Below are 27456 nucleotides of genomic sequence, written 5' to 3'. Positions count from 1 at the left end.
GGCCGGGCGGTTCTGCGGGCACCGGCCGTGGGTCCTGGGCCGTGGGCAGGGACCGCTCGGAGCCGCGGTGCTGCAGCGGGGCGAGTGTGCCATCTAGTGCCGCTGAATCCGCGACCCGCATCCCGGATCCGCATCCCAAATCCACATCCCCGATCCGCATCCCGGATCTGCATCCCAAATCCACATCCCCGATCCGCATCCCGGATCTGCATCCCAAATCCACATCCCGGATCCACATCCCCGATCCGCATCGCAAATCCGCATCCTGCATTCACATCCTGGACCCGCATCTCGGATCCACATCCCGGATTGCATCCCAAATCTACATCCCGCATCCACATCCCAAAATCCACACCTTCGATCCACATTCCACCCCCCTACCCTGAACCTGCACCCACACCACTGACACCTCATCACGGATATCCCCAAAACCCTCTCCTACTCCCCTTAACAGACCAAGCGACCAAATGAATAGAGTACAGAAAATTAACCCTTTTTATTGATGCATTGCAATTGTTCTACATTTTTACCATATTATGTAGAAAATACTTAAAATACAAGCTACTTTGTAAAACCAAAGACAAACATTGAATCCAAAGATAAACTATGTTTTCACAATGGACCCTTCTCCCATATAGTTAGTATTAAATTTTTAAATATCTATTTCTTTTGTTAAAATGATTTTTACATACCCCCTAAGTACATCAGCAATACAAACATAGATCAGTAATTGTCAGAAACTACCTGTATCTAGCGGCTTGTAAAAAGGAAGAGCACAACCATAAAAGAAAGTTAAATTTTACACAGTAACTAGCATATCAAATACATTTAATAAAGTAGGAATTCCATTGCAATATCAAGGATTCAAGCAGAAATACTAACATTACATATAATGTACTGCTACATGTAGTGAGATAGATATAGTTCAAGCTGAATCTGAAATCACACATTATATAAAGTTTAGCAACAAACAACCATGTGGACATGCGGCACCATTCAGAAGTTTAAATAAAATTTAAAAAAAAAAAAAGAACAAGAAAAAAGCAGGGCTGTGCCAATCCTGTCATTTAGAAGCAATTTAGTTTCATGTACTAAAAGAAATTGCTGAGTCAGAGGTAAATTACTGCATCCCATCAACTAGGTGCTAAGCAGGAAAGCCTCGGGAGTTGCCTCTGCAGGGGCTATCACAGCTGCAAATACAGGTCAGATAAGTGAAAACTGATTGAACAGCTCAAGAATCACACAGACAAACCTAGCTGGGACCACGGTTATCAAATATTCCAAAGGTGGGTCCCAAACTAGCTGTAAAGAAAATTAAAGGATGCCAATTCCTATCCAGAGATAGCAGATTCCTCTCCAAAGATGTGTAGCGGATTCTGACAATGAGGAGAGTCAATTCTTGAACCAAATTTGAGGCTGGATATGCATGGGAAGAAGGGATGTACCTCCTTAGAGCAGAACACAACATACCTAAATCGGGCATCACGTACTGGGGCCAGACTGGGAAGCCCTGGCCCTGCTGGGGTGAGGTTTGCTGTGTTTCACAGAGGAATTTTGGGGTGTTATTTGACAGCTTGTTCCAAATGGAGCACGTTTGATTTTACCTACATCATTTCCACCTCACCCTCCTTGTTCCAACACTTCTGGGAACTCGGGCAGTGGAGATGACACCGTGCTTTGGGAATACATTTGATTGGCATTAATCACATTACAAGGTCTCTAAATGGATATTTTAAGCTGTTTTTTTAGGGAAATGTGGGCAAGTTCTCGAAATTATTAGCAGATTTTGCTAGAGGTCTTTTTTTCTTTTTTTTTTTCCTGTTAGTGAAGAGTTTTCCATCAAGTCCTATTTGTGAAACAGGGAGTTGGAGATCTGTTTGCCTTTCAGTGGAAAGGCACAACTCTGTACCCAAGAGGTATCTCAAGGCAAGTACTGAACACAAGCAATGTCAAAAAAAGCAAGAAAAGTGCCTACAGCAAAAAACAGCATCGTCTGCACAACGATGTGGCATAGCAAGGTTGGTTTTTCCGCACGCTCACRGAAGTGCTCTGACTACAAACACACTGAACATCAACGTGGGCTAATGCTACCGTCCAGTTCCACAGGCCTCCATCCCTCCTCAGGCCACCAGCTCAGGCCAGTCCAGGCTTTTTTGAATCTTTCTGCATTCTGGGTTTGCAGAAATGCCTCTGGTTGGGACTGGCCCCCTTCGCACCGGGACGGAACATAAACTGGGGTTCAAGGTTACCAAACCTCTTATTGCTGCAGTAACACGACTGCTCAGACCAGTTTATATCATCCTTTTGGACGAGATACTTTAYGTGTTAGATGAGAAAGAATTCCTAGTACAAGGGACCCAAGAAAACAAAGCGTAGTCCAAAACCTGCACTGATTATCCAAAGTGAGTATTTCCTCTGAACACTAACTAGGGCTACAGCTGACAGACCTTCCCAACAACTCCACATTAGCAGTAGCATTATAAAACTTTTTAATGGTATTATGTGCTTTACAGCAGGCTCTCTTTGGTATAAATATTCTATCACCAAGCTAGCAATATTTTACACGACACGTCTGCTATTTCCTGTGGGGGAAGGTAACGCCACACTAAACCTAATAAAAGTGATTGCACGTATTTAATCACTTCTGCAATATTAGACTAAACATTCCAATGCATTCCCAGCACTACCTTATCCGAAATGCACTGACAGACACTAACAGTACATGTGCCATTTCAARGGGGGAAAAAAAGCTTCAAGGGGACGTCGCTTCACTGGGAACAAGAACGGAGCGTGGATGAGAGCGGTGACGGGGAGAGGGCTCTGCACCATCCTGCTGCTCTGGCTGGGGAAAGCTGGGTGGGTGAATTGCTTCAATTCGACGGGGGCTTGCTGGTCCCTCGTAAGGCAAGCTCACTGTAAACTCTAGTCACACTACATCATCATTTAAGGCACTACAATAAGGGGACACACCAAACAACTCTTCATCACACATACCTGTGCAAAACAAATCCAAGGTATCCTTTCCTCTCGTGAAGCTCTACTCCTCTCTCAGTGCTACAGTGATGAGCTCTAACCATTGCATTATATCACATACATTCCAACATGAATCAATTCATTTTGGTTTAAATACAAAGGATACAACACTTCCATCCCCAGGAACGTTTAAGAATTAGACAAACACTAAGTACAGAGTTCAAGTATAATCACTACACATTTTGATTACAAAGACAGAACATTTGGGGTTAGCAGGAAGTTTTGCTTGTTATATTTTTCTAATCAATATGTACATATTTCATTTTCTGTAAAATATTAAAACACCACCAATACAAAACTTCTAAAATAGTTTTAAATTCAGTAATAAACTTTAAAATCTGGATTTTTTTTCCTTTTTTTTCTTTTTCTTTCTCTTTTTTTGTCTTGTTTTTTTTCTGTTGGTTTTTTGTTGTTGTTGTTGTTGTTGTTGCAATTCCTACATGCACGTACTGTTTACAAGTCTTATTAAGAGCGCTTTAGAGTAGCTGCTGACATATCCAGGAGGATACGCTCACAGGAGTATAAAAAGCTGTACACATCAATACAGTGATGTTTCATTGGATTTCAAATTCATCTCCCTCCTAAAATGAATCACGTGAGGCAAAATATTAAGGAAAAACAGAACAAAGCAAAGCCCTGTGCTTCTGTGAAGGAATCCAGCTCCATTATAGGGCCAGCATCTAATAAGCTGCAGAAACCAAATTTTAGAGCAATGCTGCACTATTCACTCTCAACTGGAGACAACAACAACACCCTGACAGAGCTGCTGAGCTCTGCCACACAGTGAGATCCTGAATACAGTTTGAACCACTTAGAAGAATTCTGCAACGAACACAACAGAAATTCAGCTGGGTCACGGAAAATTTTGGAGAAAGCAAAGCAGACGCCAGGGTTTACAGGACTCCTGAATGTATCRTGTTGCTGGTATGAGGCAGCTGCCTCTACCAGTCCTTAAACAAAGCAGAGGAGTAAACAAAACACCTTGCACAGAAACATAGATGGAGATGTAATGGCTTTTGCAGAACCAGCAATTAGTTAAAGACAAAGGGAATTGGAAAACAGATGTTAAAACRGTAAAATCTGATTCTAAAACTGCTCCAGCAACATAATGAGATAAACATGCACTACATTTTTAGTGGCAACGTGGATTTGTGCAAGCTGCTAAAATAGAATCTGCAAATTTTTTTAAGTTACACAAGTTAAAAAAGACATCAGGATCTGTCTTCCAAGACACTGATTTGACACCTCTTTTGATTAGCACAACAGAACGATTTTAAATAAATGTGACCATGAATTTTTTTAAAAGCATCTATAAAAAGTAAGTAAAATTTTAAAAACTTAATTAGTGACCCTCATACTGGTAACAAAGCATGCTGCTCAGTTAGTGACTGAACTCACCAGAGACATTTGGGAACAACATACAAACAGATCAGGGAGAAACACGAACCAGGCAGTCATTCCCAGGCAAAGGTTCACCTGAAATCCTTCTCCAACCACTCAGGCCCATCGCAGGACAGTGCTTCAGTGGGAACTACAAGTAGGAGTACTGGTTGATCTTGGTGGGGCTCAGCGGGTATCCAGTGTAAATAGCAGATCCTCTGGAAGCACCAATATAGGACTGGGGAGCGAACTGGTGTTGGTATTGGGCAGGAGGGACGTTGGCAGACGTCAGCAGGCTGGGCCCCACGCTGACAGGGACCTGGTGCACCAGGGTGCTGGGGTGGGCAGCGTAGGTGGTGTGGCGAGAGGAGCCCTGAGGGGAGAACAGATGGGCGATGGAGGTGGTGGAGCCCAGCGTGGCTGCCGTGCTGGGGGCATAAGTGTACATGTGGGGCTGGCTGGGCAGGTGGGCACTGGCCGTGGCTGCTGCCAGGTGGGGATGCACTGGGCTGCTGTGCTGGAACGTGTAGGGAGCCTGAGAAATCGTTGAYGTGAGAGGGGCCACGTAAGCTTGCTGCCGGCGTGGGACAGCGTTCCCGYTTCTCTCCTGGGAGGCCAGCACTGTGGTTTGCTGGTTCTGCAGGGGGAAGAGGCAAAGGAGGTTGGTGGTTATGCTCAGGTGAGCCCCGTGTTGGACACCTCCATCCCACCTGACATGATTTCAGTTTCTCTATTTCCATGTCTCTGTAACCCYGKAATTCTYCAGTGTTYAACTCCASACTCCACAGACAGTGCTGAGCTYCTGCTCTCCCATTTTTACTCAAAACAATTCCTCTSCAGCCCCAAACTCAAGGACACCTCCCTGTGCCAGGCCCCAAGAGATGGAAACAACAGAGAATTGGGGGGAGCCAACTTGGAGTSAAYGACTGCATTGGCTGCAGCTGCAATTGGAGGATTCAGCCCTGATGTGCAAACAGACAAAAGTGAGAAAGGGTGAAAAACCTGTGAGCCATTGTCCAYTGTGGGTGTGGGACTGCCCTGGATGCACCTGAAGGCCCTGCAATAAATAGAACTGCTTCTTATTTTCTGAATTTTGTCCAGCCTCCCTTTTAGGCAAGCTGAATTTAGATATCAGACACCCTGTAGGTCCTCCCCTGTGACACCCTCCCATCTGGCTGCACCTTCACAGGTACAAGGGTTACACTTACTCCCTACAATGAGGTCAAACTGCCACTCCTGGGGCACCACAGCAGGACAAAGCAGGTAGGTCCTACTTCTGACCCAGTCCCTGAACTCCTCAATCATCCACTCCTCTGCACCAGGGGAGGATTGGCAGTGGGGCTTCAACATTTCAGCACAAAACCCGTCTTGTGCCCACACCAGAAATAAACACTCCCTATAATAATAGTGGGGTAATAACACTCCCTCTCTTCTGAGAGGCTGCTCTAGCRTGACCCAGACATCAAAAGTCCTGACACAAAATGAAGTGGAACCAATCTTTGAATAGAAACACTGAAAGATGTCGGGTGCTAATTGTTAGTTTGAAACTCCAGTCTGAATCTCCTGGTCGGGCTTCTGTGAGATCTAAAGAAAGGTGAACAACTAAAGAATTTCCTCATACATTCCTCAAAGCTACTCTAATTCAACAGCTGGATCTGTCACCCTCCCACCTGAGTGGCAAGAAGGACCTGCTGTTAAGACAGGTGTGACAAAGAGAGACTGGACATAACCACACTTCCAGAGGAACAAATCCTCTGCCTTGAGAAACCTCTCCTGTATTCCCCACAGAGTCTGCTCTGCCCTGCACCACCCCAGGGCACAATCAGGTCCCAAGAATTCAAATTTCCAGCTTTCGATCCTCTTGCAGCCCAGCCCTTCTCCCTGCCCGTTTCTGGAGCATCCCAGGCCAGCAGAGGCAGTGGGCTCACCTGGCTGAGGTTGAGGGGCTGCACACCACTGGTGACCACGCGGTGTGAGCGGTACCCCGTGGGTGTGATGCAGCATCCTGACGACTGCCCGCTCACCGAGGCCACCGGCTTGCTCTTACTGCTGCTGCTCAGGATGCCTGAAAGACGGAACAAGATTAGTCCAGTCCTGCCCCTCCCATGCCATGCACTGTGCTAGCCAGCTGTGAGCACCAAATGGACTATTTCTGTCACAGAGATCTTCTTTAGTTATGATTTTAAACCTGACTAAGAAACTGAACCATCAGGGATGTTCACAGATCTTTCCAAATGCAGTCAAATTTAAGTTAAAGGTAGATCTACTAATGACTGTGAAAGCAGGCTATGAAGTAAGCARGAAATGACTATGAAGACCAAGGCTTTCAGAACAGCAGCTGTGAAACCTAAAGCTGAGCAAGACCCAATGTGGAAAGCCCCAAACCACGAGGATGAAGGTGTCAGGGACAGGACCTGAGCCTTGGCAGAGCCCCAGAGCATACAGAGATACCCACCTGAAGCCTGGGTGGCCACAATGCAGTCGTTGAGCTGCGTTTTCAGGGGYGGGACGATGATGGTCCGGGAGCTGGAGCTGTCAGCAGCAGCTCTGCTGGGCAGCTCCAGGGCCCCCCCAGTGCTCCTGAGCGAGGACAGGGGGTCTGGGGCRTAGGGGCTGCTCAGGGACGAGTCCGAGTCAGGGGAGTCGTTAACGGTGACATAGCTGATGACGTTGGATCTCTGCTTCATACCCAGACTGCAGGGGGAAAAATACAAAATGTAAATGGAAAACATTCCAGCTTTTCCCACCAGGTAACAGAGCTCACTCTGATCTGACACCTTCCCTCCTAGTTAGATAAAATGTGGACTAACTACAGGCACAACAACACTGAGATGTGATGGAGAATTTCCTGTCTCAGCCAGCTGTTCAGAGCCTGCCCAGGGCTTCACACACGGTGTTCCCTGCTCTCCCTGGTGAGTGAGCTGAGCCCAGCACTGACTAGAGAAACATCCTACCTGGCAGGTTTGTATTTGCTGTCCTCTTCCTCATCAGTGTCGCTGCGGATGGTGATGACACTGACAGGGGGGCTTGGAGTGTCAGGGATCACGATGGGCTGGTGCTGCTCCTGCACGGGGACGAGCACGTTGGACGAGGACGAGGTGGAGCGCAGGGGGCTGCTCCCGATGAGWGAGTACACTTGGGTGGGCACGGGCTCTAGAGACGAGCTGGGCCTGCAGGGAAAGCACAGCAGGGGTCAGCTCCATGCCAGGGGCTGGCACAAACAGCATGAGGAACATCCCAACAGCAGCATCTTAAAATGCACAGAGAGCCTCAGGGCAGGCACTCACAAAGTGCCACAGAACACCCAAAGGCACTCAGGGAGTGAGGCTGATCCATCTGAACAGTATCAGAAACCTGCCAGCCCTTGTTCAGCAGTTCTGTCACTTGCATTGCTATGGCACCAACACCCCCTGAGTGCATAAAACTCCTGGGACCAGGACAGCAAAGCACTTGGTCAACCATGTCCTTGCACTCACTGAAATTTGAATAATTTAAATAATTTAAATCAGTGATTACTGCAGAAGGCTTTTTTCAAGACCTCTTCAAATGCAACTGTAGCATGATAAAGTAAATAATTTAAATCAGTGATTACTGCACAAGGCTGTTTTCAAGACATCTTCAAATGCAACTGTAGCATGATAAAGTTACACCCTCAAGTCCTCTGTGACCAGAAAACACGTTTTTCACACCACAAAGGCAAGCTCCACAAACAAACCCATGTTTTTTCTCGGACTGGGAAAGGAAGCAGTGGAATCCTTACTTGGCTGTGCTCGGTGCTGGCTGCTTGTTCTTCTTTGCTGGCACATTGCTGCTCTGCTGCTGCCTCACAACGTGAGCGACCCCGACATTCAGGGGCTGTGCTGTAGCCAACGTCACGTGGTTGGTCAGCAGAGATGGCTGTTGCATCAGAGTGCTGTACTGATTTCCATGGGAATGTGCATTCCTGGGGCAGAGAAACAACAAGAGAAACCCAAACCCCATGATTAGGCTGCAGGAACCAGAGCTGCACTGAGCTCCTGAGGGGCAGGGAGATGTTCTGGGCTCTGTGATGGATGCATTCCCACTTGGCAGGGAGCTGCAGCCCTGCAATCCCTACCTCCAGCCCTGCAGTCCCTACCTCCAGCCCTGCAATCCCTACCTCCAGCCCTGCAATCCCCACCTCCAGCCCTGCAATCCCCACCTCCAGCCCTGCAATCCCCACCTCCAGCCCTGCAATCCCTACCTCCAGTCAGACAGCTGCTGGCTGCTGCCGATGGTCTCCGGGATCACGGCTGCTGGCTGGACAGAGTTGTGCAAAGCAACCCCCGGGAGCTGCTGCCAGGTGGAAGGGAGCAGGATCTGCTGGGTTCCCCCCGGCCAGGCCTGCTGCAAAACAACAAACACAGACACCAGGCTCACTAGGCTTCAGCTCCTGTAAGGGCAGGCAGAGAGATCTGTCCAAGCAATAAATGCACTGCGGTGGGTTGTTAGCTTGCAGAGATACAGCTCATCCTCGCACGTTTTCCCAGGAACAACAAAACYAGAGGAATGAGCTTCCCCTGACACTTTGCCAATCTCTTTTATCACCTGGAGAAATCTGTGTTTTGATCACACTGCACACACAGCCAGGTATCACACTGCCAGGTGCAGCAGCAGCAACAGCACTCAGGACAGTTTCCGAATGTAAATTTACACCCCTGTGCTGCTGAAATGTCCCAAAATATTAAACCAATTTGGTCCTTTCTGCTTTTCTGCCTTGCAGGGCTCATACTGAGAGAGCTGAGATGGTGTTATTGATGTGGGAATTCACCCATCTCAACTGAAGYATTTAAGAAAAGCCACACTGAGAGATAATTTAGTTACATGAAGGCAGGTTCAATTCATTAATATTATCAATATTCCTGCCTAAACAAATTTGACAGCAAAATAATTCCATGATTTGGATAAAATATGACTCTCTTGCAGCTCAAACTGCAAAACATGCTGTTTCAAATTCAATATTTCTGCAAGTAACAGATCCACTTAGTACAAATACCAGTTCCGAACAAGAAGCCTTCAAAGCAGAGAGCTGCTAAAACCTCTGCCAACATAAGCGTAATAATAATAATAATAATAACAACAACAACAACATTGAAAAAATAAAAAATAAAAAGAGAAATATGTTAAAAGTCACACCATGCGTCTTTCCAAAAGCCAACACCTGCACAAGACAAAGCAGAGAGTTTAATACAGCAAGATATAAATTCCCAATGAGAGGCAGAAATCGGGCCTTCCAAGCGACGAACTGTTTTGACAGAGGAAGGACAAAAATATGCAAAGCTTAGCAAATGGCTAATGCAAACTCAGGGGAAGCAGCAAGGGAGAAGTGTCGGAAGCACTAAAGGTGAGCAAATTCACGCCAAAGGCTCCCAGAATCCAAACAGAACTAGTCAAGTCCTCCAGAGAAACTCAGAATGCRGGCTCAGAGTCTGGAGACAGCCGGCTCTGACCTCTGCTGCTGTGCAGGGGAGTTGGACCTCAAGTCCGCTGCACACACACAGCAGAATAGAATTTGCCTGTTGAATCAAACTTTGGAAACATCACTAACAACTCACTCGTGTCCCAAGCTCTGCTACAGTCACCCCTTGCTGTTTTTGGAGCCCAGATTGTGGCCTTTCAGCGACCAAAATTCAACAGGAGGAAAGGAGAAGCATCCCTGGGCCTGTTTAGCTCAGAGCTGTGAGCAGGAGAACCCCACTCTCCTGCCTCCCCATCCTCAGAACCAGGGAGCAGCTCACTTGGTTCACAAGAACTCAAATGAGTGGCTTTAAATTTCAGGACAGGTATKACTCGAGCAAATTCCACTTCAGCAGAGGCCTCCCTCTTGGAAGAAAATGACATTCAAACTACAACTGGAAAGCCACAAGAAACAACATGGTTCACACAATGGAATGTGCTTTGAAGGACATGTGAGGATACCAGYACTTCAGTGCACTGCAATGTTTTCATAAGCTTCACTGATCTGATTCTGGAGTTTTACAATGACTGCTTTGTGGCACTTGCAAAGTTGTTCTGATGCAGGTGCCAGAACACAAATTTTGCACAATTTTACAATTGTACAATTTTGCAAACATACACTTTTTAAAGATGTGTTCATCCCCTTCCCCCATCCTTTTTTTTTAAAATGGTTCCAAATGACCTAAAAGCTAGCTATTGCCATTTTGGATACTAGAGCTCACCTTTAATTTCAACCAAGAAATACATATCAACTGAAAGTATCTGTGAAGAACAGAATCTTTATCTGGATGAAGCAAGCTACGTGCGATTGGCTATAAATAACAAAAGGCCAGAAAATTATTGTCAATGTTCAACAGAGGTTAAGAGAAATCAACTGCTAAAGCAATACATTTAAAGGATTTGCTGTCATTAGAGATTTTAGCCTGTGCTTAGTGATCTGAAACATTTCTCCATGCAAAGCAGCTTTACACRTGTTGGAAACAAAATATGGAGCTAACTTGCCAAGTAGGTCAAATTCTGGCCATCCAGGTACCTGTAGCAGAGTCAAGCTAAAGACTGATTCCTTTGTATTCCACAACCAAAAGGCAAAGATAGGAGAGTAAGCAAAGAACAAGAATGATTACAACTCTTCTAGGGTCTAGTTTAGAAGAGCTTTCAGTACTAGGCTAGCAAAAGTAATAGTCAATGGATCTGGATTCTTTACAGAGCCACACTAAACGTCAGAGTCAGACAGTGCTTCAGCAATGTTGGGGAGGAAAACAACAAGACATTAAGATGTAGCAAGAACACAGCCACAAGATGGCACATGCTTCCATGCCCTCTGCAAGTCTAAGTTAAAACAAAAACTCAGTTAGTGAACACAATCAAGGGAGGCAATTACCAGTACTGCAGCCGTCTGTTCGACCAGCGCCGGCCGGCCGGCTGCGCAGTTCAGGGTAAAGGGCACCGCATACTGCGGCGTGATGGTGGCTACTTGAGGATGAAGAGTTGCTACCATTAGTGGTGTACAGCTTCCCTGAAATGTAGATCAGGCAGTGAGTGAAACACACGAGCTRAGGCAGGTCAGCACAGGTCAGTGCGTTGGGCAGCAGGGCCGGGCGAGGGGGCACCGCGCTGGGAAGGGATGCGCCGACACCCAGAGTCTGCAGCTTCCTCCACGGGCACTCACACGGCCCTGAGGGGGGCACAGGCAACTGGGAATTTGGGAATGACATGGCCCTGACACAGGTAAAAAGCCAAGATTAGCTGGGGAAAAATTTGGGGGTGTCTCCAGTGACACAGCTCCAGAGTGAAAATGAGCTGGGGACAAATTTGGGGATGGGATCTCTCTGATGACACAGGAAAAACCCAAATTAGTAAGGGCAAAATTTAGGGGAKGGATCTSTCYGATRACACAGTTCMMAAGTCAAAAYRAGTTGGGGAAAAATTTGGGGATGGGATCTCTCCAATGACAGCTCAAAATTAAAAATGTGCTAGGGTAAAATTTGGGGATGGGATCTCTCTGATAACATAGTTCAAAAGTCAGAATTAGTTAGGGAAAAATTGGGGATGGGATCTCTTCAATGACAGTCCCAAAGTCAAAATTAGTTAGGGAAAAATTGGGGGTGGGATCTCTCTGATGACACAGGTAAAAGCCAAAATTAGTAAGGGCAAAATTTAGGGGATGGGATCTGTCTGATAACACAGTTCAAAAGTCAAAACAGGTTGGGGAAAAATTGGGGATGGGATCTCTCTGATGACACAGGAAAAACCCAAATTAGTAAGGGCAAAATTTAGGGGATGGATCTGTCTGATAACACAGTTCAAAAGTCAAAACAAGTTGGGGAAAAATTTGGGGATGGGATCTCTCCAATGACAGCTCAAAATTAAAAATGTGCTAGGGTAAAATTTGGGGATGGGATCTCTCTGATAACATAGTTCAAAAGTCAAAACAGGTTGGGGAAAAATTGGGGATGGGATCTCTCTGATGACACAGGTAAAAGCCAAAATTAGTAAGGGCAAAATTTGGGGATGGGATCTGTCTGATGACACAGTGTAAAATCAAAATGAGTTGGGGAAAAATTTAGAGACAGGATCTCTCCAATGACAGCTCAAAATTCAAAATGAGCTRGGGTAAAATTTGGGGGTGGGATCTCTCTGATGACATAGTTCAAAAGTCAAAATGAATTGGGGAAAAATTTGGGATGGGATCTCTCCAATGACAGTTCCAAAGTCAAAAAGAGTTCAGCTGTTGGGCCCAGAGAGCCACGCTGCACCAGCCATAGCACAGACTGCAGCCCTGGCAGCTCCCTGCATTTGCTGTCAGACCTGCAAATCCACACATGGAACTCTTGGGAAAAGGTAAATTATAGGATYTCATGGAAGGCACAGCAGGTCTTTTGTATCAAGAAAACACCCAAGTTATCTGTGATGAAACCACCCAGACATGTCCATCAAATGGCTAATTCAAATTAGATTCTTAGTGTACAGTTTGCACTCTTGGATTCAGGTGGGCCTTCCAGTGGATTCTGCTTTTTGGGTACTGTGACCTGTATCATYGATGCTAAAGAAATCAGCAATCACAGAATGCCACCAAAATATTTGGACTGAGCAATCTGAAAATTACTYCTCTATAAGAAGGTCAGTAAGTCCAATATACTGCCTGGAGAGCAAAACTAACAGAGTATGTGTTAACGTCAGCAGAAACTAGAACTATGCAAATAAATAAAAATGCACCCAATTATAAAAGCAACTACAAATTTTCAGTGAATGGAACTTGTGAATCACTGGGCACTGACTGTATATTAAAGGAGCACTTTTTGGAAATTAAAATGGTTTTAATTTATGACACATTACTAATATTTAAAACAGCATTTTTAGAATTTGTGAGTTTTGGTATTCCACGTTGCTTAAATTGCAAACTGCAGAAACAGATATGTCATTGCTACACATTAATTCACACTAAGAATGTAACTAGCTGAGAAGGATTCAGAAATAATTTTGTTGATTKAAGTATGAAATTTTAGCTTGAGTAATCTATGTTGTCACCTCTGTTTACTGGGATTTCACTTCTCCCAGCAATGCTCCTGCCACGTTTTTAAAGCGCAGGCAAAAATGACCAGTACTGCCTGTAAGGCAGTGTCCATGCCTGAAAAAATACAGCCTGTTTTTAGCAGCTGAAAACCACATTTTATTCTCATTCTTAAATCAAACTCCTAAAACCAGGGAGGCACATGACATAAAATAGCTTAGACTTTAAATATTCCAGAAAAACAAAACAAAACAAGAAAATACTGTCTTAGAAATGATCTGCATTGAACCTTTCAGAGTGTCCTGAGGAGCCCCCACACTCAGACAGGTTCTCCTGGATGGTGGAATTGCACTTTTGGGGGGGTTGGGGTGGTTTTTTTACCTGTGTGAGAACTCCAGACTGGATCTGCAGTGGYTGTGCTGCAGGTGCTTGTGGCACAATGGGGACAGCATTTTCCATCCTGACTGGGAACCCAGAATGTTTTGTAGTTGCCTGAAGTCCAGCTGTGAAGGACAAGAGACATCAGGAAGTTGCTTTATTATTCATTATTTGTTTCTAAAAATCAAATTCCTACCAGGTAAGGGCAGAGGACAGGGTTGGATTAAGAGACAGTAAATATGTTCTCTTTGCTAAAATCCCAATAAAACACCAGCTGAAGGAAATACTTCTGCATCCTGGGATTCTGGAGGGCCCTGATGGACAGGTAGCCCTCACCAGCTCAGCTCTGTGAGTCTGGTTTGCAGAAACAAACTCAGACTGATAACTCAGACACCCAATTCCAAGCTTGAGACAGGCTCAAAGTTCAAACCTTCCACTATCAGCTCCCATTTCATAAATAACCTTCCAGACTGAAACAATCCAGGTGTCAGCATAACCAGAGAGCCCTGAGGATGAACAGAGCTCTGCCTGTGCTGAGCTCACTGACTCACAACCTATTGGGAACAAAAACCTGCATCAGGGTTGGGAACTGAGGCTTAAACACCAGATATTTCCTCTTGAGATAACAAACACAGCAAGACACTGATTTTCAGGTCTGGCTCCTCTGTTCCCTGCTTTCTGTGGAATGCTGCTGTGTTCAGTTTGGGGGGAAAAACTGGTTGAGCAACCAGCTGGAGCCTGCAACCCAGGCAGGCAAGCTCCTGTCACCTGTTCCAGCACGGCCTGGAAGAAAATCAAGCTGTCTGCACATGTCTGACCTGGTTCTGCACTTCCATCTGATGCAAGAACCCCTTGTGACACCCACAGAGGGCTCTTCCCAAGCCAGGGTTTTCTCAGTTTAATAAAAATCACAATTTCTCCTGTCTTAACTGCTTCCCAAGCCAGGGTTTTCTCAGTTTAATAAAAATCACAATTTCTCCTGTCTTAACTCCTTGAAACCACAGGATCACACCAAGGGTTCTGTGCTTACTTTGAAAAGCAGGGGGACAAACAATGAAGGTTTGCTGGAAGGGGTCTGTCTGTGTGCAGATCTGGGTGGTTCCAGGCTGCAAGGAAACGCTCTGCTGAGCCACTCCTGCCACTGGGGCTGCAGAGGATGGGTACAGGGCAGACTGGTAATTGAGCAGGGACACATCTGAGTTTGCCAGGGAAAGAGTAGCAGCAGCAGTGGAATTGGAAGCCAACACGCTGGCCTAGGAAATGAAAACAAACAAACAAAAAATCATTGATCTCTCATAGTCTTATCTCTCTTTGGCATAAAACAAACAGCAGGAACCATCAATATTAAACTAGGAGAGAAGCAGCTGGAAAATGTTTGAGGTAAAAAGCTTRGGACAACACAGGACAAAAACCCACAAATTGCACCAACTTTACTTATCTCACTGAACTGACACACAAATTTTGAATATATGAAGCAAAGAGGCTCTTTGGCCTGAAAACTGGACTTTGACACAAGACTACRACTTTTGGAGAGCAGTTTAAATTTTGGCCAGAAGGCACCAAATGAAGCTTTTCCCTGTCTTTGATTAGCATTAAAGAGGTGAAAGAGGCTGTACCTGGTTGTGTACTGTGTTGAGCTGGTTGTTAAAGCTCATTGTCAGGTTTGTGCTTGTGTTAGGAGCAACGTGAGTGGTGAAAGGGCTCTTGATCTGATTCACTGTGTCATACATGTTCACTCTTCTCTTGCAGATCTCCATGTTCTGAAAGCAAGATTTCACACTGGAACAGAAAGACAGAAGGAAAACATCAGATACATAAAAGTAGGACAGAGATGGGATAGATTCCCAACTTTATGCACGTGCTTTAGGTTTAGRTTCCTTTAAATCAACAAAGAATGTCCTAAAACATGAAAAGGAAGCTTATGAACATTCCATTCCTAACACATGCCATTGCTATTTTCAGAGCAGCCAGGAACTGCAGAAAACAGCACTGACACAGAGGTGAAAATGCAATTCTGTGCTTCCAGTAAACCCTGAAACCAAACAGCCAATCTAAGGCAGCTCACTGGTTACTGTGGGGGAAGTCCAGCAGATGTGCCATYGTAACAAACGAATGGTTCAAAGTCTTCAGTGGAGTAACTCTCTTATCTGCATCAATTGTCAACATTTTCTTCAACAAATCAATGTACTCCCTTCGGTCAGCCTTCTCTGCCAACATGTCGGTCCCTTCTAAGTCTGTAGACATATTCACCTGGAAAATACAAATGGGAGCAGCTCACACAAACATCAAATTAATTGCTGCCTGACAATTCAGTCATTTCACATCACACRGAAATATTTATAAGCCTTTCTGCTTCTTAGCCAGACTAATTTCAGATATTACAGTGCTAACAACCACCTTTTCCTTGCTCATTCTGTGGAATTCTCCTCTTAGCATGAAGCTGGTCTATTCAAAGGTATCAACCAGGCTTCATTTTTTACCCACTGGCAAAATGCCCTTGTGTTTTGGGGGGACCTAGAAGGGGCTGGCAAACCAGAATGACAAAATTCTACCTCCTCTGCACAGATGTAACCTGATGGTAACTGCTACAAAAGTGATGGAAAATTGGTATTTAAAATTTAAGGCCTCATGGTATTAAAACCACTCAGATATTCCTTCATTTTACCTCTGAAGAGAGAATGAAAATTAGAATGATCTGTAGTTTTTGTCAGTATTTCTGAAGTCTAATAAAAGGCCTAATCCTACAAACACATTTGAAGGGGCTTAGCTCTGCTACAGCTCCTCTATACTGAGGCACACTCCTATCTAACACATTGAGACATAAAACACAAAACATCTCAAACAGGTTCATAATTAATATTTTGACTGCTTTTAATCCACTGATTTCTGATGCAAATTGGCACCACAGCAAACCTACACCAGTGCTCTGAACTGCCAGTGGAAGAGGACTGACTGCTCCAGCACAGGAGCGTTGCTGTTAGAGATCTCAAATAAAAATTAAAATTGTATAATTAAAGGTGAAAAATTAACAAGTTATCTGTTTCCCAAGATCCCCACACACCTGCGCCATATCATCCAAACAGTTGAATATATATTTCCGAGCTTCTTTTGATTTAATTCCTGTTTCCAACTCATGTTCTTCTGGGGTCTATAAATGAAAACATTCATATCAACTGAGATATTGCACATTGATAAGGAAAAAGCAGTGAGAAATTGTTGAGGCAGGTGATTATTTGCTGCTTTCAGAAAAACCACACCCCAAAAAGCCCTGGGTTCCCATTTCCTCTGGAAAGATCACTCATTGCAAAGCTGAATTAATGACAGGTGACTTCATTTCAAGGCTTCCCATCAGCCAAAAGAACTGAASGTTTCTGATTTAGAAAGAAGCTATAAATATTTCAAATCCCTCTTCTCCTAAAAAGAAAGGCAAATCTCCCTTCTTTTTGCTGCTCAGCTTTAAAGGCAAATCAGGCCTAAATCCCATTCTTTGCTGTCCTCTGCCAACCCTTCAACAGATTCCTGTTAGACGACCGAAACCACCACGAAATCCTCCGTATTTTCCTGGCTGTATTGTCAGGAGATGACAACAAGATGACACACTTCCCAGAGAAGGAGCAGCCCATAATAAGMACCCATTATCTCCATGATTGAACACCCACTCTCTGCTGGTGCTATCATGCACAGCTCCTATTGTTAGAGCTCTGCACAGCTCCTGCCATCCACGACCCCAAATCAGCCCTGATCCCAAGCCAACCCTCCCTCACAATATTTTCACATTTCACAGCACGCTCAAACCMAGTGGGAATTTTTATTGAGTTCCCAGTGAGCAAAAGAGAATCAGGGATGGGACAGACAAACCTTGAGCCTCCACAGTGGGTATCCCAAATTTGGATCTCTGTTAAAAAACCTGCTTGTTTTCGTTCCTGCACTGAGAAGATACTCCGCTGGAAGGCCTTGAGTTTGGGAAATATAACGAATCTAGGGAAGAAAACGACAAGAGTGAGGATTCCCAAAATAAAGAATTCATAACTAATAGGGTAATTAACAGCCAGGTTTGTTCACAGCTAATAGGAAATTACCTGTATAGAAAGAATGCCCAGCCAAACTGCAAAATTAAAGCGACCATCTCAAGGATTTATAAAGACACTTTTGCAGTAAGGAAAAAATTTTAGGCTTTACAGAAATATTTTTTGTTAAATTATGTGTGAGCATAATAAGCTTTTAAGACAATGAGAAGTTGTGAGAAATATGTATTTTGAGGGAAAACACYACCAAATTTACGTATATAAAACATATAAACATAATTATCCAAACAACATTGCTGGGCCTGGCTACACATACTCTGGGCACACACTTTCAGAATAACATCGTGGCAAGAAACCAGGAAACCAAAACTAAACATCCCCAAACACATTTAATATACTTGTTTTGATATGTAAAAAATATGGCTCAAGATTTTGGAAGATGTGCCTGAATCCTTGTGATGGTATTGATAAACACTGCTAAGGAGAGAACAAATAAAAAGGTGTGCTCAAAAGGAAAGAAAATAACAAATTTAGGAAAAAACCCAGAGGGTTAAGGTAATCAGGCTTTGATCGAGTCATCAATTACAGGATGTCTCATTTCTTATTTACCAAACTCCTGCTATGCCACTGTGCCAAAACAAGGCACTGTCACAGCTTGTGATCACATGAATTTATGGGCTCACTTTTCAATTAAGCCAGTGTTGATCTAAGTRTCTGAGCTGAGTATTTGTTGTACCTACACAGTGGTTCAGGTAGCAGTCGTGCTATTTTTATGAGACAAAACTATTGCTTTACAGCCAAAGGATGTTAAAAAAACTAGCTGTAAATCCCATCCCAGCCCATGAGCTCATTCCTGGAGAGGTCCTGTCACAAGTTCCACCTCAACTTTCACTTGCTGCTGCAGAATCTCAGAAAACATGAAAGCCAACTCATCCCCAGTCCTCAAGGGAAATTCAGACATCAAAATCAACCCCGTGAAGTCACAGCTCACAGAGGGCTGMAAAATGCTGTCATTAAGCAATGGAAAAAGCAGCTCCTCCCCAGCCACCTACAGSAGCAGATAAGGTTCTCAGAATGACACAAAACTCAGTGTACAAGGAAACCACGAGGCCCTGCCTCGGCTACTTTCAAACTCATTGTGCTCATTAAGGTACCACCGTGTTTCCTTTGGAAATTTACAGTGCTGGGAAGACACATGCCAAATGAGTTTTCAAGTTCTCATGTATTTTATCACATAAGGAAAACCATCCCAAGCACTGTAACAAGATCCCACCACAAAAACCCCAGTGGAAAAGCTACTCTGAAAAAAAAAAAACCCTCTTTCATAGAACTTTTTGTCCTTTTATAGGCACTGACTAGGCCAGGTAATAATGCCAAGTATCCACAGAAAGGGCTAATTAGTTCAAGATGCCTCTCAAAGTCTTGCCCTTGGATTCCAGGGACAGCTTGAGGCTCACACTTTGCATAAAAACTGAGGGTTGCTGTTGGTATTAACAGGGCAGGAATGATAGGCTTGCTCTGTCCCCACAAGGAAAAACTGCCCTGATGGTGAAATTACAGAGGATGTTTCACATCAGGACACACACATCTCGCTGCTGCTTTGACAGGAAGATGTTTCAACAGCTTTTGGGTTTGGAAAGCAGGGGTTAACTGCAAATTGGCCCCTTTTTTTGGAGAGGATACRCTCAGCTCAAGTGAAAACACACAGAACTCCGTGCTCTCCTGCCCAGAGACAATGGGAATATCACAGAGAGAAAATGAGCTCAGAAAACAGCAATGTGCACTGATGAAAGCTGATGCAGGACACAGGGGGCTCAGGAGGGTCTGAACACAGAAAATGGGRGTTTCATGGGAAGATCCCACATCCCCCACGTGCTCTCACCTGATCGTACTCAGATGCTCCTGGATACAGAGGCCAGCCCAGAAACAGCTCAGCAATGACACAGCCCAGTGACCACATGTCAATGGCTTCACAGAATGGCAAACCCAGGATGATCTCGGGAGCTCTGGAGAGGGAAAAGAAAGAAAAAATAAAGTAAAATCTTTCACTCTGAAATCTGCATTTCTTCCCTGTAGATCACTCTGGATAAAGCTCCTCCACACATAATAAATTATTCACTTTAAAGCAGAAATTGTTTCCTTGGGTGGCCTAATGGATTTATCACTTAGGTGGATTCTTTWCTTGCCATGGTGTCCCCCAACTCCTAGAAGGTCTTTATATCACAGTTGCATGAAGTTACTCCTTGAGTAATCAGTTTAATTACCCTTGACAGAATGTGAGGTGTCCCTGAGACAGCATCACAGAATTATCAACATTGGGAGAGACCTTCAAGATCATCCAGTGCAGCCTTTCCTAACAGAACAGGGAAGAAAAGTTCTGACAAACAGAGACTTTTCTGGGAGAAAGTTTTGAGATGGCAGGTAAGCAGCTTCAAGAAAGCAGCCTGCTTCACATGGGAATTATCAACATTGGGAGAGACCTCCAAGATCATCCAGTCCAGCCTATCCTAACAGAATGGGRAAGAAAAGTTCTGACMAACAGACTTTTCTGGGAGAAGGTTTTGAGATAGCAGGTAAGCAGCTTCAAGAAAGCAGCCTGCTTCACATGGGAATTATCAACATTGGGAGAGACCTCCAAGATCATCCAGTYCAGCCTATCCTAACAGAATKGGGAAGAAAAGTTCTGGCAAACAGTGATTTTTCTGGGAGAAGGTCTTGAGAGCCCAGGTAGGCAGCTGCAGGARGCTGYCTGCTTCACATGAGAAAGAARAGCACCTGGAGAGACAGAAGAAGGAGCTCCTCAGAGAGCTGCTGGGTTTCTACCAGCAGGTTTTCATGCAGGGTTTGCTCTGAGAGTTTCGAGTTTAAAATGGACACAGAGCCCAGCTGGAGGTTGTGTTTCAGGTTTCTGTGCACTCAACCACACCTAATGCAAAAYGTACCTGTCTGGCCCAGCCTTTACAGGGAGGTGATTAAAAAAAAACACAAACTCCAACCAGGGTTTGCTTCTCTAACAGGTGGGAATTTCAGGGAGATTTCTGTCTGGAGCTGACTCATAACACAGAGGGATGTTTTAGTACAGCATTTCACCTACACAGAGTTTCTGAAACAAACTGAGTCTGTTCTGGCAGGAGAAATTCTGGTCCTGCATTTGCATAGAGCATAAAACCCCAGGTGCTGCAAAACCCCGAGTGAGCTGGGGTGGGAATTTACTCTGGAAAGTACAGGAAATACGAAAGCCTTGACCTTCATCATGCATAACGAACACGAGAGCAAAGGCAGACAGGAAAGCTCTAAACTCCAGGCTATCCATTTCCTGGTCATGCCCCAGGGCTTGTGTGGCATTTCTTGTGTTACACTGTGGATACTTCAGCTGTTAAAAAAGGCTCTGAAACCAGCCCCGATCCCTCTACAGGACTGCAAAAACCAGAGCTTGTATAATGCACAGGTGTCAGTAAATCTGACACTCACCCTCCTCGACTGCTCAGCCTCCCAACTATTTGTCCATGGCAAGAAGTGACTCCCCAATTAACCACCCTCTGTGCTGTGGTGACACAGATGCACCTTTTGTTTCAGATGTCTACACAGGTGTCCCCAAAACAAAGGCACTCAGCCCAGCTGTCAGGCATAGARCACCTGAGAAAGCACGAGATCAGAAAAGCCCAGGCTGGACTGARCTTGGAGMACCCTGGGATAGGGGAAGGTGCAGGGCAGGGGTGGGAYGAGATGAGCTTTAAGCCCCTTTCCAAGCCAAACCAGGCTGGGAYTCTATAAAAAAGATAATCAGCTGAACCAGCTGTCTGTTGCAGTGAGATCACATTTATTCTTTATTACCCAGATTCTGTTATTTCTGAGCCCCCTCAAACCAGAGCCATGATATACCTTTAGTGATCAGAATAATTGATTATTCAAGCTAAGACATTCTGACACTCTAYTCAACATTGATCTGTTTCCACCTTCTTGTTTGGCTGCTCCTGGTAGTTTTTGACTTTGGAATGGYTTCTCACAAGTGAAAATATAAAATGATTATGCAAATATGAGAAGTATCTGATATCTGAATGCTGAATATCCTGCTAAACATTCGTATTTCAATGATGCAACATTCTACATTTTAACAGGTGCAAACCAGAGAAATCTTTCTTCGTGAGCAGAAAAAAACACAATTCATACATTCACAGAGGATTTTCAGAATCCCCCTTGCCATTAGTCTATGAGACATCATCAACAAACTGTACTGCCCCTCTTGATTATCCTGATGCAGGAATTTCCAATTCAGAAAGGACCCAGACCTGTCATATAAGGAATGTTGCATGCATTTGGACTGGCAAACAAACTAAAATATAGATGGCTTGTGGAATATGCAGAGCATGCTAATCCTTCCCAAGTGTGTTAAAAACCCCCACCAATTCCAATGGAAATAGACATTTGTGGCAKTTTGCTGCTCTTAAACACCAGGATGGATAGAGTTAGTATTCCTAAATCTCAGTATCATGATGATAGCAAATTGAACTGTATTTTATTCCCTGCAACTAAATAAATGAACTTTTTATCAGGCGTCCAATTTCATTCTGACTGCAGGACAGGGCTGGAAAATCAGAATTTGTCTCATCTCCTTTTCCACCGCTGCAATTAGCAGCCTTATGAGATGTGAGCTGAACCAGGACAGCAGGCAGAGGTCACTTCCATAGCTGCTCTGTCAGAGATTAAAGTGATTTTACCATCTTAAGCTCTTTGAAATAAAATCAACAACACTCTTTGCACAGATGTTTGCCAAGCACTGCCTCCCAAAGCTGACAAATACACTCAGAAGAGAAAGGACTCACAGCAGCCCCAGAAAACTCCAAGATTCACTCACAGCATTTCCAAACACGCYATGTTTACACCCGTGCCTTGGGCTGATGGAAACACAGAGCCTGTCCAAGTGCAGCCAGCAATGCAGGGAACAGCAGGGCCACCCCAGAGCTGGATTAGCAGAGTTAGACTTGGCAGCAGGCTGCTGCTCCCCAGGCCAGCATGGCTGGCACAGAAGTAGGTCATGGAGCCCAAAGCAGAGGTGAGAAATGGATCCTCCCGCACYCTGCAGCTCCCCCGATGCTCAGGGCCACCTTCTCATGGCCCAGATTGCCCAGTCCTGCAGTCTGTGCTCCACGCTGGCCCACAGGCAGCACCAGGAGGCAGGGAGCTGAGTAAAACTCCCAGGATGGCTGTACTCACACAGAACRTAGGACAAACCCCAGAGTGGGGCTGACTAAACCTCACTCTGCCCAGCAGGGAGATCAGTATCCCAGGGATTTCTTATTTCTGCAAACTGTTTCCTTCCATTGTTCACCCTCCCCAAGGAGAACAAAAGCACCCTCACCTAAGGATGATATTCTAGTTTTCGGGTGAGGAATTACTGCAAAAACATCTTAGCACTGCCACAGAAACCACTCACAGCAGAAAGCTCCTCTATTCCTGTTCCATGCTGGGCTTCAGAGCCAAAGAATTCCCCATGGGCACTTCTACTCCCTCTTTAAAGTGTGAGCAGTAGAACTGCTCCTCCTGAGTGGGTTCAGAGAAGGGGGATCCTGCCTCAGCYCTCACACACTGACAAATCCAGTGTGACAGCCCAACGCTGCTGGAGCTGTACACGGAGCAAGGTCCACTGCCAGCAGGACAGCCAACATGGAGTGAGCAGAGCTGCTGGACAGGATGACCTCCAGCAGCACAGGCAGTAATTAATAAAGGATGATTTTTTTCCTCAAGGGTATATAAATGAGAATATCCATCCTACAGCACTCGAGTGTGGCTGGTTTAGAGGTCTCTACAGCAGGCAGAGGTTACCTACGTGTCAGTAACAGGTACTGAAAGCCAAAATATGAGCACAGAGAAGTTAATTTTTAACAGCTGACAGAGAACCACATGAAGAATTGGTCTACACTGTTTCATTAAACAGAGCATTGAAAGAATTTCCAACTTGGAACTCATCTGAACACTAATTTAATGTGAATACGGGTAAAGCAATCCAGTTCTCCCACAACAAGCTGGTTTCTACACCATCTCCATAAATTCCTAGATTATGGATTTTACTAATCATCACCATTAGACTAATTACATATCACTAAATACTAGATTTCCACATCACAGCATTCTTCACTTCAGCCAAGCAGACAGTCCAACGCCACCTAATCCCAGGTTATTTATCCTTCTGGAGGTGTCAGTCACCCCAGGGAGCTGCAAGGGGCTGGGAGCCCAGTGTCCCACACACAGATGGAGCACAAATTTCCCTCTCTGCAGCCCCTGGGAGATACTTATCACCCCTTGCTGCTTTTCCTCAGCTAAATCTGCTTTCTGAGATACTAGAAACTGCAGAGCACCACGAGCCTCCCCAAACTGCTTTGCTGACACATGTGGCAAGTCAGATAGAGCAGATTCTTGACCAGTGGTCACTTCTTTCCATGCAACAACAACAAAACTGATGATGTATTTCAGAGAGGGAGCATTTTAACAGAGCTGTRGGGCACTGGGGACAACTGTGTTACAAAAAAAAATAACAATCAATAGTTTAAGGTCGGAAAGATTGGTGCCAACAAGCTGAGCAAAGATCATGAGCAATGGATTAAGAGAAGTCTGTATCACATGAAAGGAATGTCATGGAAAGCTGGTACTGGGTGTTAGAGTTAAATAGAAAAACAACGCAAAAACAAAGAGGGCAAGAACACRGGGAGCATGAGGGATGACCAGAACAAACCTACAATAAGCCAGGCTTTAAACTGAAGTGAGGAGCCAGGGAAGACATCAAACAGTGCAGAGACCCAGGGTGGGGTGGAGTGTCTCAGTCCTGTCTGGTCCCAGCTGGAAGGACTAGATACTAGCTCTGAGTTTTGCATCAAGTGAGCTCACATTCCACCCAAAGGAGCCCTGACAACACAGCACAGACTCCTCACGGCCCTTTGAAGCCCGAATTTCTTTCTGCATCCATTTATTGAAGACTGCTGCTACTTTAATTCAGACTTCACAGAGCCAAGCTGGGGGAATAATTGAAAGAAACAGCACAGCTCGCTTTATGCAGTTTCTGAGTTTTAATATTTCTGCCCATAGTTTATTTTTAATTCTTAGGCAGGAGTAGGGGAGAAGCCATCTCTACATTTTGCTAAGTGATGCTGAGATCTACCTCATCACTGCTCTAAAGGAGCTGCAAGTCTCATGAAAGCATGACTTAGCCAAGGTTGACACAGGAAGTCCTGTGAAAGGGGTGTGCCTGTGAAAGGGGTTCAGACAAAGATGAAGAATCAGAAGAACCAAAAGCAAATAGAAATTGGCATCCCTTTGACTTCTCTCCCTTCTAAACATCCAAGGTTAATGGCCTCGTTTCAGATCATGGTAAACAACCCAAAATGCACTACTTAACACTGGCACACTGCTTCTCCAGTTTGCCACTTCATACAGTGTCACAAACCAGTGGACAGGGTAAAATCAACATAGTGRACTGATCTGGGGGGAAAGGAAGGTGCTGGGCTGCAGATTAGGCAACCCAATTACAATAAGCCCTTGCAAGGCAGGCATTCTATTTATTTACACCCAACTTTCAGAAGAAATCTCCAGGAAACATGCAGAGCTGACCACTTCCTGCTGTCCCTCAGCTGGGGTTAGAGAGAAGAGCTCAGTGTCTGTAGAAAAAAACCCCAGCAGGATCAGCCTGAGCCGGTTCAGAGAGCAGAATGTCAGTGCTTACCTGTAATACCGAGACTGCAGGTATGTGGAGCACACGGCCTTGGACACGTGGCTGGCTGACCCAAAGTCTATCACCTTCACTCTGTAGGGCTGGCGTGCAGGATCCACCAACATGATGTTCTCTGGCTTCAAATCAGCGTGGATCAGACCCAAACTCTTCAGCTTCATCAAGGCAGTAGCCACTTGCTGCAGGATGGGCCGGATGTATTTCAGGGGCAACGGACTGAACTTGTTTTGCTTTAAGAAATCATATAAGTTCTGTTCCAGCATCTCAAAGACAAGGCATGTATGATTCTTGTGTTGAAAGCACTCGTAGGAGCGGACAAAGTTGTACTCGTCAGCATTCTCACTGCTCAGGCGAGACAGGATGCTCACCTCGATCTGGCCCTGCCTAGCGTAGGAAGGGTGGTTCTTCAGGATTTTGATGGCTACAATCTCCTTCGTGCTACGTTTCCAGCATTTTGCCACCTGCCCGAACGTCCCTCGTCCCAGGAATTCCAAGACCTCATAGCTGTTGGTCATAGAGCAMAGGATCTCATGCTGGACCAGCTGATAATCCCCCTCCCCACTGGAGCTGCTGCTTTTCGTGGTGACCGTGGTGGTCGTGGCCGCAGCACCCACCGCAGGTCTGTTTTGCAGCATGAGAGGTGGATGTTCCTCAATGATCTGCACACTACCGTTGCTGTCGACCTCTTCACTTTTCCTTTTTAATCCACATTTTTGGTATGGTTCCAGCAAAGAAACGTTGCTCCTGTGGGTGAGGGTCTGGCTGCTCTGGAAGGACGCTGTGGCGCTGCTGCCGGTGCTGTCGGCCGCGGTGACCACGATGTGCTCGACGGAGGGAGCGGGGAGAAGGAGGTTCTGGTCGTAGGCAGGGATGCTGAAATTGGCTACCTGATGAGAGGAGCTGGCTTGCCCTTGAGCTGCTGGGAGGTTTTTGCTGTGGGTATAATACTTTTCACTACTGCTCTGTCCTGAAACATCCCAGACAGACGGCTCCACTTTCAGTTTCTTGGCACTGCAGAAGGCACTCGAGGATACTGACGGAGGGGAGAACACCTGCAGCTGTGAGGCCATACCTGGGGAGGGAGAAGAGAACTCATGACGGGCAGCACGTTATGATAAACAAGGTCCCCCATCTGCACAAGTAGAATGACGAGTGTTTCTSTGAGCACCATATGGTGCCCACCACTGAGGAAGGGAACCTCTGGAACTGCTGCTCCTAAGGGCATCAGCAAGCGAGGCTCTGCGGTGGGATTACTGCATCTGARAAGCACAGAGCTCTATCCAGCTCTCTAAAGGCTAAAGGAATCCCAGGACGTGTCAGGAATCACAGAATCAATTAGGTTGGAAAAGACCTCTGAGATCATCGAGTCCAACTTTGTGACTAAACAACACCCTGTCACCCAGACCAGAGCACTCAGTGCCACGTCCAGTTGCGTCTTAAACACCTCCAGGGACGGTGACTCYRCCACCTCCCKGGGCAGCCCGTTCCAATGTCTAATCGCTCTTTCTGTGAAGAAATTCCTCCTATTGTCCAATCTAAACCTCCCCTGGCGCAAYTTAACACTGTGTGCTCTTGTCCTGTGGTTCGTTACCCGGGAGAAGAGCCCGACCCCCACCTGGCTACACCCTCCKTTCAGGGAGCTGCAGAGAGTGATAAGGTCACTCCCGAGCCGCCTTTTCTCCAGGCTAAAAARCCCCCCCAGTACWGAAGAAAACAATACCGAGGACCGGGAGAGCRCAGGAAGTGGGAAGACCCTGCGCAAATGACGATCCCGTCCCCAGGCCTGTTTCCCAGCCACTGTAAAAACAGAGTCGGTGGGAAAGCCAACCGCGACAGGCCCCGGCTCCCCGCGGGGCAGCGCCCGCCGCGCGGCCCGGAACGCCAGCACCGGAGCCCGCCGGGCCGGGCCGTTACCGGGGCTCGGGCCCGGCCCC

At 45.6% G+C, this 27456-nt stretch overlaps 1 protein-coding gene across 4 annotated transcripts; it reads right to left on the bottom strand.

The window, feature by feature from the left end:
• Nucleotides 1-472: 472 nt before the first annotated feature.
• Nucleotides 473-26594, bottom strand: HIPK1 (homeodomain interacting protein kinase 1). Of its 4 annotated transcripts, none has more exons than XM_057384250.1 (15): nucleotides 25517-26594; nucleotides 19685-19808; nucleotides 17636-17755; nucleotides 16839-16925; nucleotides 15843-16027; nucleotides 15394-15556; nucleotides 14808-15030; nucleotides 13781-13902; nucleotides 11270-11404; nucleotides 8636-8778; nucleotides 8174-8356; nucleotides 7368-7583; nucleotides 6869-7107; nucleotides 6342-6478; nucleotides 473-5050 (listed from the first exon to the last, which is right to left on the bottom strand). In XM_057384250.1, the coding sequence occupies exons 1-15, from the start codon at nucleotides 26590-26592 to the stop codon at nucleotides 4565-4567; spliced, it is 3639 nt and encodes a 1212-aa protein (XP_057240233.1). In that variant the 5' UTR covers nucleotides 26593-26594; the 3' UTR covers nucleotides 473-4564. The 4 variants fall into 4 exon arrangements, with proteins under 4 accessions (XP_057240233.1, XP_057240234.1, XP_057240236.1 ...); XM_057384251.1 differs by having other exon boundaries at nucleotides 8636-8775; XM_057384253.1 differs by lacking the exon at nucleotides 11270-11404.
• Between the last annotated feature and the right edge of the window lie 862 nt (nucleotides 26595-27456).

Source organism: Malurus melanocephalus, unplaced genomic scaffold (assembly GCF_030028575.1).
Source record: "Malurus melanocephalus ecotype Western Australia unplaced genomic scaffold, MMel_1.1 scaffold_693, whole genome shotgun sequence".
Classification (NCBI taxonomy): domain Eukaryota; kingdom Metazoa; phylum Chordata; class Aves; order Passeriformes; family Maluridae; genus Malurus; species Malurus melanocephalus.
The sequence above is the reverse complement of the archived record's forward strand: the minus strand, read 5'-3'. Positions and strand labels throughout refer to the sequence as shown.